Source organism: Bathycoccus prasinos (genome assembly GCF_002220235.1).
Source record: "Bathycoccus prasinos genomic : chromosome_5".
NCBI lineage: Eukaryota > Viridiplantae > Chlorophyta > Mamiellophyceae > Mamiellales > Bathycoccaceae > Bathycoccus > Bathycoccus prasinos.
The window spans coordinates 223,555-239,576 of record NC_024004.1 but is presented as its reverse complement, the minus strand read 5'-3'; the positions used below and the strand labels follow the sequence as shown (position 1 = coordinate 239,576).

General features: G+C 45.5%; 7 protein-coding genes across 7 annotated transcripts in view; 3 read left to right on the top strand and 4 right to left on the bottom strand.

Annotated features, from left to right (window-relative positions):
* Positions 1-327, bottom strand: part of Bathy05g01350 (unknown protein) — a gene marked incomplete at both ends in the record, with an annotated part of 516 nt that extends 189 nt beyond the window's left edge. The window contains one exon of the mRNA XM_022379224.1: positions 1-327. This exon is cut by the window's left edge and continues 189 nt beyond it. Within this exon, the coding sequence (XP_022234915.1) occupies positions 1-327 (327 nt within the window).
* A 233-nt stretch (positions 328-560) lies between these two features.
* Positions 561-818, top strand: Bathy05g01340 (condensin complex component; the record flags this gene model as incomplete). The annotated part of the gene is made up of 1 exon (XM_007513049.1): positions 561-818. One exon carries the CDS (start codon positions 561-563, stop codon positions 816-818), a length of 258 nt encoding a protein of 85 aa, XP_007513111.1.
* A 243-nt stretch (positions 819-1,061) lies between these two features.
* Positions 1,062-4,646, top strand: Bathy05g01330 (nuclear condensin complex subunit Smc4, putative; the record flags this gene model as incomplete). Its single annotated transcript, XM_007512972.1, has 1 exon — positions 1,062-4,646. One exon carries the CDS (start codon positions 1,062-1,064, stop codon positions 4,644-4,646), a length of 3,585 nt encoding a protein of 1,194 aa, XP_007513034.1.
* A 148-nt stretch (positions 4,647-4,794) lies between these two features.
* On the bottom strand, positions 4,795-6,144 carry Bathy05g01320 (DUF819 protein; the record flags this gene model as incomplete). Its single annotated transcript, XM_007513262.1, has 1 exon — positions 4,795-6,144. One exon carries the CDS (start codon positions 6,142-6,144, stop codon positions 4,795-4,797), a length of 1,350 nt encoding a protein of 449 aa, XP_007513324.1.
* Positions 6,145-6,514: 370 nt separating this feature from the next.
* Bathy05g01310 (unnamed protein product) lies at positions 6,515-14,362 on the top strand (the record flags this gene model as incomplete). The annotated part of the gene is made up of 1 exon (XM_007513135.1): positions 6,515-14,362. The coding sequence occupies one exon, from the start codon at positions 6,515-6,517 to the stop codon at positions 14,360-14,362; it is 7,848 nt and encodes a 2,615-aa protein (XP_007513197.1).
* A 153-nt stretch (positions 14,363-14,515) lies between these two features.
* Positions 14,516-15,022, bottom strand: Bathy05g01300 (predicted protein; the record flags this gene model as incomplete). The annotated part of the gene is made up of 1 exon (XM_007513115.1): positions 14,516-15,022. The coding sequence occupies one exon, from the start codon at positions 15,020-15,022 to the stop codon at positions 14,516-14,518; it is 507 nt and encodes a 168-aa protein (XP_007513177.1).
* A 208-nt stretch (positions 15,023-15,230) lies between these two features.
* Positions 15,231-15,815, bottom strand: Bathy05g01290 (predicted protein; the record flags this gene model as incomplete). Its single annotated transcript, XM_007513078.1, has 1 exon — positions 15,231-15,815. The coding sequence occupies one exon, from the start codon at positions 15,813-15,815 to the stop codon at positions 15,231-15,233; it is 585 nt and encodes a 194-aa protein (XP_007513140.1).
* Positions 15,816-16,022: the final 207 nt, after the last annotated feature.

Below are 16,022 nucleotides of genomic sequence, written 5' to 3'. Positions count from 1 at the left end.
GGGTGGAGTACATTTGTGCATCTGTTGAATCCTCTCCAACTCTGCGAACTTCGCCATGATCATCTCCGGCGTTTCGTCTTCTTCCACGTACCCGACGTACATGGACGAACTCGGTTTCACCTTCGATTTCGGGCGAGAGGAGTTGCGGACGTTTTGCGACGCTTTACGTTTCGGGCGAGTCGATGATGATGTCGATGCGGGAGGAGGATTCTTTGGAACAACAACGCTCTTCTTTTTTGAAATTGTTTTGACTGCTGCCGAAGAAACATCTTTCCCACCGACGATGATGTTCTCTTGATTAGGTTGTTGTTGCGTTTCTGCCACCATTTTAGTATCTCTTCTTAAGCGCGCGCGCAAGTTCAAAAATGAAGAGAGATGAATGAAGAGAGAGAGACGAGAGAGAGTTTTGAAAATTTTGAAAACTGTAACCCTAAACAAACACAAGCGCTAAAATTTTTTTTGTTTCCTCTTCTCTCACAAATTTTTGATTCATTCCAAAGAATAAAAATAAGAGATATACATTTATTGCGTTGTTGAAGAAAGAGAGAGCAAGAAGAGAGATGACGGAGGTTGAAGAAGAAGAAGAAGAGACGATGGCACCAACGCCAACGCCGCTCTCTTCGAATACTCCTCCTCTTCCTTCTCCCTCGACGACGACGACAAAAGCCGGGAAAGAACAACCAAAACCGAGACTGGTTATAAAATCCATGGTCTTGGAGAATTTCAAGTCCTACGCGGGGGCACAACACGTCGGTCCGTTCCATAAGGTGAGCACATCTTTTCTAGAGTCTTCTTTTGTCGGTCAATCGTCGTTTTGAAGGTTCTCTCTCTCGTTAGATGTGTTTCTCGAAAAGCGCGCGTTTCGTTTTCTCTTTGAGAAGAGGAGAGAAAAATGTAACCGTACGAATCTCGTCTTCTTTGTTCCCCTCATCGCGCATCTCTCAAAATCTCTTCGATATTTTCATCAACTCACGACAACACTCACAACTTTAAAACAACAACAGTCGTTCTCATCTGTAGTCGGTCCTAATGGGTCTGGGAAATCGAACGTCATCGATGCGATGATGTTTGTGTTTGGTAAACGCGCGAAACAGCTGAGATTGAACAAAGTCTCCGAGTTGATTCATAAATCCACCAATTTTAGAAACTTGGAATACGCGCGCGTCGAAGTGCACTTTCACGAAATTGTAGATTCGGACACAGATCCAGAAGGGTTCACCTCTGTACCGAATTCTGAGTTTACCATTGCCAGAGAGGCGTACATTAACAACACTTCGAAATATTTCGTGAACAAGAAAACTTCCAACTTTACCGAGGTGACAAACTTGTTGAAAGGTAAAGGGGTGGACTTGAACAACAACCGGTTTTTGATTTTGCAAGGCGAAGTCGAGCAAATTTCAATGATGAAGCCGAAAGGAGTGAATCCTGGAGACGAAGGGTTGTTAGAATATATGGAAGATATCATTGGAACGAACCAGTACGTGGAACCGATCGAAGAGGCGGGTAAGAAGCTCGAAGAGTTGAACGAGAAGAGAGGGGGAATGGTCTCGCGATTGACGCTCGTCGAGAAGGAGAAGGACGCGTTGGAAATCGTGAAGAACGAAGCTGAGTTATTTTTGCAAAAAGAGAAAGATTTGTTGCAAGCAAAGTCGATTTCTTTACAGTTGGAAGTCATGGAAACTCGAAAAGTGATGGCAGAAATGTCCGAGAACCGCGTCGGTTTGCAAACCAATCTCGAGGAAGAGAAGTCCAAGCAAAGCGAACACAAAGAGTCGCTGAAAGGTATCGAAGCGAAATTTAAAGCTCAAGCGACGGAGATGAATGAAATTCAGCAAAATCTCGACAATTCCACGAAAGAGTTCGCCGAGTTTGAAAAGAAAGACGTAAAGTTTCGCGAAGATTTGAAGCACATGAAGCAGCAAGTGAAGAAACTCGACGAGAAGTTGGCCAAGGAAATCGCGCAAAAGGAAAAAATCGTCGTTGAGTGCGAGAATATCGAAAAAGACGTTCCGGCGTTGGAAACGAGAAAAGCTGATCTCGAGGCGAAAGTTCAAGGCGAAGAAAGCAAACTCGACGAAATGTTGGACGGGTTGAAAGGCGAAATGGCGGAAATTGGCGCGAAGATCGATGGCGTCGAAAAAGAACTGCAGCCGTGGGAAGGTAAAATCGCCGACGCTAGAGGCGAATTCGACGTTGCCAACGCAGAGCGAAAGTTGGTGCTCGAAAAACATGCCGAAGTCGAGAAGAACTTAAAGGCTGCCATTGATGGTAAAGCTTCCGCGGAAGTGAAGGTGAAATCGTTGACGAAACAGATTGCGGATGATGAAGCGCAACTCGCGATTGAGCTCGAGAAGGTGGAAAAAGCGAGAAAGGCTGAAACTGCGGCGAAGGCGAAAGAAGCCGGTTTGCTCGAAATTACGAGAGATGCAAGAGGTAAACTTGAACAACGAAAGACGACCGCTTCGCAGGAAAGTCAAAAAGGTGCCATCGTGCAGGCGTTGTTGGATGCCCAAAGCGCCGGCGGCGTTAAAGGTGTCATTGGTCGTCTCGGAGATTTGGGTGCGATTGATAAGAAGTACGACGTCGCAGTATCGACCGCGGTTGGTGCTTTGGACTACGTTGTCGTTGAAACAACCGCGGACGCGCAGAACTGCGTGCAGTATTTGCGAAGAAACAACTTGGGTGTCGCGACTTTTTTGATTTTGGAGAAACAAGCGCACTTGGCGCAAAAGTTAAAGGAAAATCAAAATAACATTCCAGAAAATGCGCCAAGATTGATTGATTTAATTAAGCCAGCGCAAGAACGATTATTACCGGCGTTTTACTTTGCCGTTCGTGAAACTGCTGTTGCTGAAGATTTGGATCAAGCGGGCAGAATTGCATACGGGGCCAAACGCCATCGCGTGGTGACGTTGAAAGGCCAAGTCATCGAGACCTCAGGTACGATGTCCGGTGGTGGTTCGAAACCAATCTCTGGACGCATGCGCGTCGGTAAAGAGAAACCAGTTGTCGTTGACGAAAAAGCAGCGGCGAGAGAAGTTGCGGAGTCTGAGAAAGAGTTACAAAAAGCTACGGCAGATTTGGAAAGAGCAAAAAAAGCCGCGTTTGAGGCATTGAGAGAAGCGAGAGACGCAGAAGCGAAATGTGCGCAATACGAACGATCGTTACCGAAGTTGAAAGCCGAATTGGAAGCTGCTGAAGGAAAGATTGTCGACTTAGACGGTCGATTAGATGAACTCAAAGCTGCGCACGAGGCGTCCAAGAACGATGCGTCCGAGTTGCGAGAGCTCGATGAAAAGGTTGCGCAAGCCGACGCCGCGTTGAAATCCGTCCTCGACGGCGCTTCGAAGCTTAAAGCCGAACTTAAGAAGTGGCAAGATGCCTTGGAAAACGTTGGTGGTGAAGAGTTGCGAAGACAAAAGTCTATCGTCAAGGAAGTCCGCTTCGGTATCGAGATGGCCTCTAAGAAGGTGACCGAAAAGAGAGCCGCAGCAAAGTCGCACGAGAAAACGATGGAGCGATTGACGAAATCCGTATGCGAAGCAGAAACGGAGAGAGAGAAGATTAAGAGCGAAATGGATACTATTAAAGAAGAGTTCAAAGGTTTGGAAGAAGGCGCGATGAAGGTTTTGGAGTCTCAGAGCCAGTTGAAGGCTCTCGCGGAAACCAAGGCCGGCGAGTGCGCTGCGTCGCAAGCCGAGCTCGAAGAAATCATGAAGATTGTTAACGAGTTGAGATCTGTTGAAGTTGACCTTCAAGGCAAGATTGATGATATTGATAACAAGTTAAGAGAACACGGCAAGGTGGAAAAAGGTTGCTTGAAGGAGATGGAAAAGTTGCAAAACGAGAGAAATACCCTCTCGCCGGGTGTTGATGAGAGCGAGATTCTCTTGAACGTCTCGGACGAACAACTCAGTGACATCAATGCAGAAAGTAACGACGAAACGATCAACGCCATCGAAACTGAGTTAAAAGAAATGAAACCTGACATGACTTCTATCGAGCAGTTCGCCGCGAAGTTGGCTGAGTACGAAGAGAGAGTTGGAGATTTGAAAACCGTCACGGAGGAGCGAGACACGTTCCGACAGACGTTTGATGAGCTGCGTAAGAAGAGATTAGAAGAGTTCATGGCCGGATTCTCTATAATTTCCATCAAATTAAAAGAAATGTACCAGATGATTACTTTAGGTGGTGATGCAGAGCTCGAGTTGGTCGATTCGCTCGATCCGTTCTCTGAAGGTATCGTCTTTTCCGTTCGTCCGCCGAAGAAGAGTTGGAAGAATATTGCAAACTTATCTGGCGGAGAGAAGACGCTCTCATCTCTCGCGCTAGTGTTTGCGTTACATCACTATAAGCCCACACCTTTGTACGTTATGGATGAGATTGATGCAGCCCTGGACTTTAAGAATGTTTCCATCGTTGGGCACTACATCAAGGAGAGAACAAAAGATGCTCAGTTCATCATTATTTCGTTACGGAACAACATGTTCGAGCTTGCAGATCGTCTGGTTGGTATTTACAAAACTGAGAATCACACTAAGACAGTCGCTATCAATCCTGGAGCATTTACGGTGGGTTCAAAGGAGCAAGCCAATGACGCTGCGCCGAAGGCAGTCTTGGGCTCGAATGCGGCCACCGCGAAATAAGAACGAAAAGAAGAAATAAGAACGTTTCTCTTGTACCATAACTTTAAACTCTAATAATAATATACATCTATTTAGCGATTTGATTCTACATATTACTATGAAACTACAAAACTATGCACTAGTCTTACTCCGATATTTCTCGGTCATTTTACAATGGCGCAAAAACACGCAGAAACTCACTCATTAAACATCCAACCAAAGTTCCGATTGCGTATCCAATTGTACCGGCGAGCACGGCAGGCTGCAGAGCTCGATTCCATCCTTTTGATGCTGCCATAGCAAAAGCAGTTGCAGGCCCGCCAGCGCTAGCATTCAATCCAATCAAAGTTGCCCAAAGAGGCACGCGAAAAGCTTTGCCGAAAAGAAGTGCGAAGAAAAGCTGCGCAAGTAAGAGGACCGCGATGAAACCAAAGAGCGGTACCCCGACGGCAGAAGCGGTGAATATGTTGCAACCTGCACCTATGCACGCAAAAAACAGCAACATAATGTTGCGTGATATAAACTGCGGGGGACCAGAAAAATCCAACTTCGAGTTCAGAATAACACCTAGTAAAGGGGCGATTATGCATGTTATCGCGAGCGAGAAGTTTCCGAGACTAGCAAGTTTGGCGAGGAGTGAAGAAAGGAGCAGAGTTCCTGTTGCAACCATGAGACTAACGATCGTCCCGAGCGTTGCCTCAGTTATTCCTTTCACTTTCATAGTCCTCTGATCTTCCTCATCGTCGACTGCCAGAGGAGAAGGAGGTTTGCACGGTAGAACCATCAAGATACCTAAGAAAACAGCCATCAACATGTTATCTGCTGCCATCGACGCCGCTAAAAGACTCGAGGACTCTGCGGAATTCGTCAGCTCGAGCGCTTTTGCCGTCGCCGCAAAGTTTAAAGAACCGCCAATATAGCTAGCGCACAAGCACGCTGCAATTTTATATCCGAGCGCGCCGACGCCGAGAGATTTTGAAAACAGAGCGAACGATAAAGCGGTGCCTAAAATTGAACCCACAGAGGCGAACGAGAAACCGAGTAACACTTCCTTGGATTTTGTCGCCAATTCGCTTACTTTCACGTTTAATAACGCTAAAGTCACTCCCAGAGGCATCAATATATCCCATATGAAATCAAAAACAACCGTTGTCGCGTTTGTCGAAAACGAAAACACGCGCGTAAACGAAGCCAAGAAACACGCGAATACTAACGCACACAGCGCATTACCTCCTCCAAACTTTGTTTTCTTTTCCATGATCTTACCAGCGAACGCGCACGAAACGAGAGCGGCGAGAACAGTCGCACTATTACAAAACAGCGCGATGCTTTCTTTGTTCATCACAGCAACGGAAACAGATGCGAGTGCATTATGCGACAACGCAGAAGCTTGAGTTGTTGTCGTTGTTGTTTTCTTCTTCCCAAAGCAAATAGGGGAATTCGTTTTCCTCTTCTCCTCCTCCAACGACAGAGTACGCCCCAGGAGGAAATGTTGCTTCGGTGCAATACCCGCTGTCATTCCTTTTTCATGCGTGTAATAGTTATTTTATATTCAAAGTGGTGAGTCTTATTTGCCCACGCGCAAACAAACTGAAGAGAGAAAGAAGTTTCTTTGATTGCAATGCAAAATTCCCCCAACTGCCCAATCCCAATTCCAAAAGTTTTTCGAGAAAGTTTCAAACTGCCAAAAGTAAACCAAACAACACTTTCTCACACGCGCATCGCAGAAGAAGAAGACAAAGAAGATGAACCACCATAACCAATCGAGCGGCGTTCAAAAACAACAACGCGCCCCCGAGGAGTAGAAGAGAAGGAAGGAGAACAGAAGAGAAGAAACTCTCCCTCTTTTGTCATGGGTGGGAATTTTCCTCTCGTTGAGACCGGGTTCAATGTGGCAGCGTCATCGGCGTTGCTCTTCGCGGGAACTTCGCACGCGATACTGCAGAGACCATCAATACTGGTACGTTCGTCATTTATCCGTAGTTTTTACTTTGTTTTCTCGTCTGTGCGCGCGTGTGTGTGTGTGTGCTGATTCACACGAATTGAGAAGCGCCTTAACAATTTCTCTCCTTCTCAAAATCCAAACCAACTCATCACCTGTATTTAATATTCTCTCTTTCCTCCCTTCCAACGATCATCAACGACAGTCGATATTGTTTCTGTTTGTATTCGCGGCAGAAAGGATCACCGGGTCCCAGAACAGAGTGCTAACGCAAGAAATCGTCCGCACGAGGCGACAGATAATATGGTGGGCAGCGTTGGGACTGGCCATTTTTGGAATGCTAGGCGAGCTCGTCGTACAGACTTCCTTCATAGCATTTAAAACCAATTCAAAATGGCACGAAGAGCTCATGCGAGTGCTCGGTTTTGTGAAACTGCGTTCGGTTTTAGAGTACGTGATGGAATTCGTGCCTCTCTTCCTCGTGGCCATATCAGCTGCGGGGAAATTACACTTGAGTCGGGAGCGAGAATTGGCCTTACTCGGTGGCATCGACGCGGAGGAAGACGGGGTGGTTTTGGTCGACCCTTTTTTTCTGCGTGATAGAGCATTAATTCGATGCGCATTTACCGCTGGTATTGCTGCAGCGGCAGTACCATCTATAACTGGAATACCTTACTTTCTCTTCGCAGCTATATTTCTTACGAGCTGGGGACTTTTGGACAAGCGAAAGCTGGTACGACCGCCGGCGTTTATTTTGGTTGTAGCGATGGCATACGCTTGCGTGCACTTTATGCTCATCGTGTGTTATCAGCTCCCTCAATTGCACGATAGTGCAAATAAAACTTTCGCTTCTTGGATAGGTTTGTATATCATGGATGGTAGTGATGGGCCAGTTATTCGAGGTATGCGATTGTTACAGTTATTTACAATCGCAGGTTTCTTTTCTTCCGTGTGCGAAGCATCCGCGAATGAAGATATCGTGGACGAGGTACAGTATAATCAGGATGGGTCCATTACCGAAGGCTTGGACGATATTGACGAGCCCCTAATTTCGCACATGCGAAGTTCTGATCGAGAAACGAGCGAGGCGACTCTTGAAGATCCCGGCGTACAAGTTCGGCTCTTGGCAAAGTTTTCCGGGGTCATCTCTGCATGTGCGATCATACTTTCTGCCATAACAGCTCCCTCTGCATTAGCGTTTCCGATACTGCTCTTCTCTCTGATGTCCGTGTTATATCCGCCCACGCACAGAGAGTTTTCAAAGTTGCTCGCGCCTTCGGCTCTGATTTACGTCGCATTGTGGTCCTTCGTCGAATTCATTGTGCAAGCGATTCCAGAAACCGATAACAACAGTTTCTTCCTCGTTTTAGGACTATCGAGACAAGAAAATGATTGGATTGGGTCTTTAAGGATGGGTTCTGTCTTTACCGGGATGACAATTTTAGCGTATTTCAGCCGATTGGCGAGAGGAACCCCTAACGAAACTGCGTTGCAAGCAGCGGCGAGCATGCAAGAGGAATCGCTTCCATCTTCTTTTGTTTTTGTGAATGCAGAGTACGATAACGTCGATTACGACTTTGATGAAGATGGGTTCACGCCTTCAGAGAGCGGATGGGCTGGTGTTGCAGCCAGTTTCGCTTCGAAGCTCCTCATCCCGCTCCTTCTTTGGCTCGTGGCATTATCCAGGGACGATATCATCCACGCTGGTTTATTTTGCTTATTCTTACTTACAATAGCTAAACCTGGTAAAACGAGCATTTTGATATTTACTTCGAGAATTATGGCAATGCTCATCGCGTGCATGTATTTGTGGTCTCTAGACACCTTACCGGCGCTTCTGGGTAGACGCAGGTTTTCAAAATTTGAAGATTTCCTGAAAATTATTGGACTTTGGAATGAAGATGTTGTTAGATCGATGTGGCCAATGGCGTTAGTGTTGTTTGTAGATGTAGCTGTGATTCACATGCCGGGAATTATTCGTGCTTTGTCGCATTTATTCCCGGGCGCTGAGGATGGAGAAATGGACCCGTCATCGAATAATCCGAGCGCTCCCGCTAATATAGATGATGAAAGCAGTATGAACAGTCGTCGTAAAAGGGTACAAGCACTCCCAAAAATCAAATTATTAATTAGTGCAATCCTCTCAGAATTCTGGATATCGTCGAAGAGAGTCTTGAATTTTACTGGAGCGTACTCGGTTTTGATTATTGGTTTATTCACTGTGCTTACGAATGAATGCTCGCTTTTGAATTTAGCCCTTCTTTTATTTCTCGGAGGAGCGCTCGTAGTACCTTTTGACACAATTGAAGATAGAAATAGAAGATCCGTGCGGTGGGGCGCATTGTTCACTTTTGCTTTAGCTAATTTAGCCGTGAGATATGCATTTGGAGCATTTCCATTAGCACGATGGGTCGGGATGAATTCTGAGGCGCAAGACTTCTTGGCAAATAATGTTGGATTAGAACCAAACTTACCCAGAAACAAATTAATGACGTCCTTATTAGGGCCTAGCTTGTTACTAATCGCTACGCATTTCCACAGGATCGGATTGTTGCGCAATGAGCCAACGAGTCTATTATCGGCGGGACGGGAAAGTGATCAGCCGATTCGATTGGTCATCGCCGGTACTCAAAAAGGCCGCATTCCGATGATAAAACGCATATGTATTTTACACTGCGATAAATTTTTGACGCTAGTTGCTTTAGGGTTCTCCTTTCAGCGTGGAGTTGATATCATTGGGGGCTTGATGCTTTTTGCTTTGATGTGTACTTTATTCTCGCCGAAATTGGCAAGAACGAGTGAAATTTTGGGTGCTGTTGCAATACTTTCGGCCCTTTTGGAATACACTTACAACATTGATTGGATACACAGAGCGCTCAGCGATAGTGAAGATACAATGTCTTGGATTGGAGCGCAATATTATCCATTACGAGAAGTTGATCCAATGAAAGAAGAAGCAATATGGCCGCGAAACGAAAGAATGCTACTTTGGCCCGTTTTTGTTTTGGTTGCTGTAGAATTTTGCCGAATTTCTAGAAATTGGCTCGTTAAGTTACCACCAGCCTTGAAATCAGGTTGTGCACCAGAACTGTGCCATTTGTTTTGGCCACCGCGGAATCCAGAGGCGAGAAGTGCAGCTCTGAAGCGATCCACCATAACTAAGAGGACCCCTTTTCGAAGGATGGACTCTATTCCCGACGACCACGAGCTCGTATCTGAAGATGTAAATTCAGAAGATGGAACATCCACTACGACTTATTCAGAAACTTACTTATCGGGCGATAGATCAGAGTCGTTAAGAGCAAGAGCTAAGCGGCTGTTGTTTCAGAAAGCGAGAACATCGATCGACCAGTTGAATTCTCTCTTCTTCATTTTACCTGAGTTCGTGGAAGGGGCATTGGCGTTATTGATGCCTGGTCTAGCGTATGTAGTTTTTGGTACCGTCGGTATTGCGTCTGGTAATGTTCTTTCACTCGTTTACTTGGGCTTAATGCTCCAAATGATGGAGAAAGAGCAAGTATTCACCGCACCGAGCAATCGATTGAAAGTATGGAAATTAGTATCCTTCGTCTGTGGCGTAGCGCTATTCTGGCAGTACATAGCATCCATGGGAGAATATCCCAAAGATAACGGAAAAGACGACTTCTCTGAAATGCCACAAACCCCTCCATCTCCAAGTGGTAATAATAGCAGCAGCGATGATGCTGCTCTCGGAAAATCTGAGCGCGAGTATGAAACAGATGAGTTACTTGTTTGGTTTGGTCTGGTGAAACGCTCTAAATACATGTTGCTCGGACATTTTCTTGCCTTCTTTGTAGCTGCGTGTCAACTCAGAATGGACTCTGTATTAGCTTCTATGGAAGAACGCGCAAGAACTGCTGTCATTGCGGAAAATCCAGATCTTGAAGAACATCAGATTACAGAAGCGGCAACTTTGATGCTTCCAAGAAGAACGCCAACGCAGTTGGCGTTACTTCCGAGACGCCCCGGTGATCCCACTCTAAAAATATTCTCAGCTCTGACGTGGGAAGCAACATCGAATTGGACGATACTAGATTGGACGAGATATTACATTGTGCGTTACTCTAGAGAGGCTGCTTTTATCCTCGTCATCGTAGCTGGCACGTGTATGAATGACGTCATCCACGCCGGGTACCTGATTCTCTCCGTCAGTATACTTAAAAATCGAACGTGGGATAGAGTAGATGAGCTGCTCGTTTGGATGAAAAGATACAATTTACTGATAATGGGATCTGTCCTGGCATATCAAGCTCCATTTGAGAGTCTTGTGGGTGTTTGGTTTGCAAATCGTGAAAACACTCTGTGCTCTTTGTTGCACCTGATTGGATTTTATCGCGTAGATTCTGTTCTTGGTTTTGACGCCGGACAGCTTGGACCAGATCTATTCATTTTCGCGACCATGTCCTGTTTGCGATATCTTATCAGTTCTCACGAGTATGCTGCCGTGTTAGAGATGGATCGTCAGGCACGTTCGAGAACTAAAACAGGTGATAAGGCGGAAACGTGGAAACGGGTAAGAAAGTATTATTTACAGTGTCTTAAGGCTATGCGAGAGCGAGAAGATAGACATAAACGCGTCGAAGAGATTCGCAATGACATTCAGAACCTTTCGCTTGAAGTTGTACGTCTAGAAAATATGCAGCAAAAGGATAGATCGTCAGAAGCCGTTAAACAAAGCAAAGATGAAGACAACGGTGACGGCGAGGATGACAGATCTGTAAAAACACCGAGTATCTCTGAATCAAAGCTTCGTCATCGCAAAGTTGCCGGTGCCAGACCTAAGATTGATGACTGGGTTGAAGAACAAGCCAAAACACCGCCTCGAGAAACGCCGTGGGAAGGCATCGATAGATCATTCGCAGGCTCAGACACTATTCAAGATTCTGAGACGTATGCCGGCGGTGGCGGTGAAAGCGTGGCGAGTGATGTGAAGGAAGATGCAAATAACGAAGATGAGGAAAAACTCGAAGACTTGGTTGATGAATTCATCAGAGGCGATAGAAGATCTGTCTTTGGCTTCATAGTCGCAGGAATAATTGATATTTGGCCTTGGGTAAGCGCACCAGAAAGTTCTCTGGTGTACTTTTTCTATTTTCTCGCATTCGCGATGAATTTTTCTTTAATTACAGTGGTCTATCCAACTTCTTTGGTTTGCGCAGCTTTGATAGCATCACCGAAACCGGGTCCGAAGTTTTGGAGATTTATGCTCCGATACTCCGAAACTGTCATCGTATTGAGCTATATTCTAAGCATTCCATGCTCGAAAGCGTGCTTTTCGTGGAAGCTTTGCGGCCAGAGCAACATCATAGGCGTGCCGGATTTCTCTCAACCATTCGTGGTGTCTACTTTACCATTGTTTTTGGCATACTTCGCAACGTTACTGCATTCATTTGGCCAAGGTGGAGTGTACGAGCTAAAGCCACGTTACGATACATGGCTGAGTAGCACATATGTGCCTACTGAAGATGAGATTGTCGAAAATTCTGAAAATATTTTGGACGAAGCAGTAATGGAAGAAATGTCGCCTCGAAGTCGATATGGAATAGGAAGAAGAGGAACGTTACCTGATTTTGAAAACTTGAGACGTAGCGGAAATGATTACATGTACTCCAGAGACTCATTCCAAAATATCTCGAGAAATCTGGACACGTTCTTCCAGCGCTTGCTCACGGATGAAACTGAATTTGGGCCTTCCTTCTTATCAATTTCAATTTTGGATACGGAAGATCATACCGAGGACGATTGGACAAAAATAGGGAACGATTTGAACTTTGCTCTTTTACAGTTGCAAGACTTCGAGAACGCAAACAACGCTGACTACTACTCGCTCGATCTCGTCGAGACCGATGTGAAGGGTACTTTACATCAAAAAGGGCACCGTACGGCTGTGTTCCAAGTTGTCGCTCCACTGACTATTTTGACTCCCGCCGCCGATGCAGCCAATGGAGTGAAGAAATTGCAACTCAGGGAAGCATCGGCTGGTTTACAGGATAAAGGAGAAAATGTAATGCCCGATTTACCCGGAATCACTTCCGTGCGGGCATTTCATCGCGAACCGGAGAATTTTTACGGAATAACTGCCACGGTGGATATCATCGCGGCGTTATTCGCATTGTTCTTTTATCAATCCAGCATCGAGGCTGATCCGCAAGCATTGATTGAAACTGTCAGTCAAGGATTATTTCCGCAAGATTATGTCTTCACGATGTTCTTTATTCTGGTCTTATTACTCGTCGATGCGGTGATATATCTGAAGAGAGCGAAAGCAGCGAAAGTGTTTTATCATTACACCACTTTTGCGTTTTACACCACCGGGCTGCTCATTTTATATCACAAGTCCACGACGTCGAACCATGAAGCGTTGCGAGTATTCTTCCTCATCAAATGCCTATCGTTCGCAACGAGCGCTCGGCAGCTACGGTGTGGATTTCCAGTAGTTGTGAACGAAAGTTTACGATGGTTAAAAAGGCGCAATGAGGAGTTTGCCTCGATTCTGTTTGGAATTTATTACTCGATACCGTTTTTATACGAGCTCAAAGTTTTGTTAGACTTTGCGTGCACAGCCTCGAGTTTAGATATATTCGATTGGTTGAAACTCGAAGACATCAACCGAAGCTTATTCGAAATTGATATTCGGAATAAGACGTATTACAAGCGGTATCCGTTCGGGAAGCCTCAACCAACGTGGAAAAAAGTATACTTGGAAGGCGGCGGTCTTTTCGTTCTTTTGTTCGCGGCTTTGGTCGTGCCGTTTTTTGTGTTTTCAACTTCAAATCCGCAAGTGGGACCAAACCCAGTTTTAGAGACTCGGATGAACATCACGTTCGTATCACCGAGTGGTTCGTCCGCATTTGAAGTGTTCGCCGGCGGTAATCGAAGAACCATTCAATCCGAGGAGTGGATGAGCTTGAATACCGATTCTGTTACCCCGCCTCCCGTGCGCCACCCGAATCAAATTCAGGACGCGTGCTTATCGCCCGACTCAGATAAAATTTGGGCTCTTCCGCCTCCAGCAATGAAAGACTTTTCGAATTCTATCGTTGCTGGGACTGAAATTCTAACGTATTGGAATTTCCGCCGCGCGTTACCTTTGGATAATCGATTAGTAACGGCTGGTGGAAGATCGGTCGTTTTACAAGAAAGAGAAGCGGAGAAATTGAGGAAAATGATCAGCGGTGAAGATGATGATGCGGTCCTCATTAAAGGTTTATATCCTCGCGTTTGGAGAGTCCTTGGCAAAGGAGATCCAGTGCTAGAAATTTCCACCAATCAATTCGTCGATTGCTCGTTTAAATTGAACGCATTGAACACTTCTCAACCTTGGTGGAGCGTAGGATGTGGCGTCAATGTCAAATTAAATTCAGGCGATAACATATTTTGGGAGCAGTGTAAAGATACCGGTTCGGGACCGGAGATTATCTTAATCTCAAGTGAGGTCGCTACCGGTGCGTTTGCGCAGTTTTCCAAAATCGTAGGTGGTCTTACCGGCATGTATGTTGCGTACATTTTAGCCATCGGCACGTTCATTCGAGGGATGACTTCAAATTTAGTCACGAAAATTCCACACCAAGATTTGCCGTGTACCAGGCGTTTGACCGCCTTGTGTGAAGATATATACGTCATGCGTAACGCAGGAGAACACTTATTGGAAGAGCGTCTGTATTGGCTCTTGATTAGAATCTATAGAAGTCCTACGGTCTTGTTTGAGTTTACGAGAACGGAAAGAGGCGACGCGGAACCAGAAAGACCGCAAAGACGATTCATCGAGCATTAGTTTTTGTACCTAGGTACAATCATTCTTAGAATTAGTCTATATTTTAGAAAGTCGTTCATTGTAATACACGGCTATAGCTATTATGAAGAGAAAAATTGAATTCAGTCGTGTGTTTGCAGATATAACACACGTGCTTTTACGCGTGTGCGTGAGTTACATCACGATGACGTCGTTGTCGTCCATCACGTAATTCTTCGAATACTTCTTAACTTCTTCTATAACTCTTTTCTCGTACTGCACCTTGCTCTTCTTCAACGCTGAATACGCCGCTGAGTTCGCCGCGTCGTCGTTGTTCGGGTTATCCAACAAATCTTGCACCCCGACTAATATTTGTTTCACCGAAATCGACGCCTTCCACCCTTTCTCCTCGTTCAAAATCGATAAACAAATCAATCCCGTTGGATACACGTTCGGATGGAAAAACCCTCTCGGTAACATCACTCTCGGTGGTTTCACGGGATACTCTTTCGGAAACGTCATCGTAATCGGGAATTCTCCGCCTTCCCAAGGCGTGTTTGCCTTTCCAGGCACCACGCACTTCCACTGCATGAGGTCGACCGTTCCGTTCCTTGTTTCTGGTTTTGCGACGAAACCGTACGGATGGTCTCTCCGCCAGTTTTTTCTCTCTTGCGCTAAACGAGTGGTGGCTAAGTTACTCATATTATTATTATTATTATTGTTATTGTTATTAGTATTACTGTATTAAGGACGCTGCTCTTACCAAAGAGAGAGAAGGAGAAAGAGAAAGAGAGAGAGAGAGAGAGAGCGTGTGCAATGTTTTGAAAATTAAAGAAGAAGATACTTCAAGAGGAAGAAGAAGAAGAAGAAGAAGAAGAGATCTTTTTAAGAAAAATATATATTGATGATATTACATTTCCGTGCCACCGTAGGCTCTCTCGTAAAACACGGGAGGTTTCAATCCACTCAACCAATCGCTCGCATGGGTTGGCAACAAACCCATCGCGTTCAACTTTCTCAACGCTAACGCTAAACCCATCAACTGTATCACGCAATACATCAACCGCGGCGTCGTCACGTCGGTGTTCTTATCGCCGAAACGTTCAAAAGTTTTCCCACTCGTTAATATAGCTTTAATCGGTTGGAATAAGCCGTTGAAAGTGACCATAATGCTAAAAATTTGAATCCCGTTTCCGGTGAACCACATCATCACTCCCGTCATCATCACCCCCGAAAACGAACTCTGCGCGAATTTATACGCGTTTCGTATTCTAAACTGTCGCATCTTCTCTTCATCTCTTTTTGGAACGATTGGAGGTTTTCCTTTCTTACCATCGTTCGTGCCACCACTACCACTACCGCCGCTGCCTTCGCTCGTCGTCTTCGTTCCGTTATTGCTATTAAATCCGGGAGGATTGGCGTGTTGATTGGTCGTATCTTTCGATATCGATCGCGCTAAAGCGCTCGGTTTGAAGTCCACTTTATACAACGACATCTTATTTTAATGCTCTTCACTCTCTCTCTCTCTCTGTGCTTCTTTTGTTATTATTAGTATTACGGCGTGGTGTGCGCTACTTTTACCAGTAGTACTCTAGTCTCGCTCGCTCTTTTTTCGCCCCGCGCTGCTTTGAATCGCGCAGAGTGTTTGTGCGCGTTGTTGTTGTTGTGTCGTTGCTCTAAAAGCTTTTCCTTTATGTTGTGT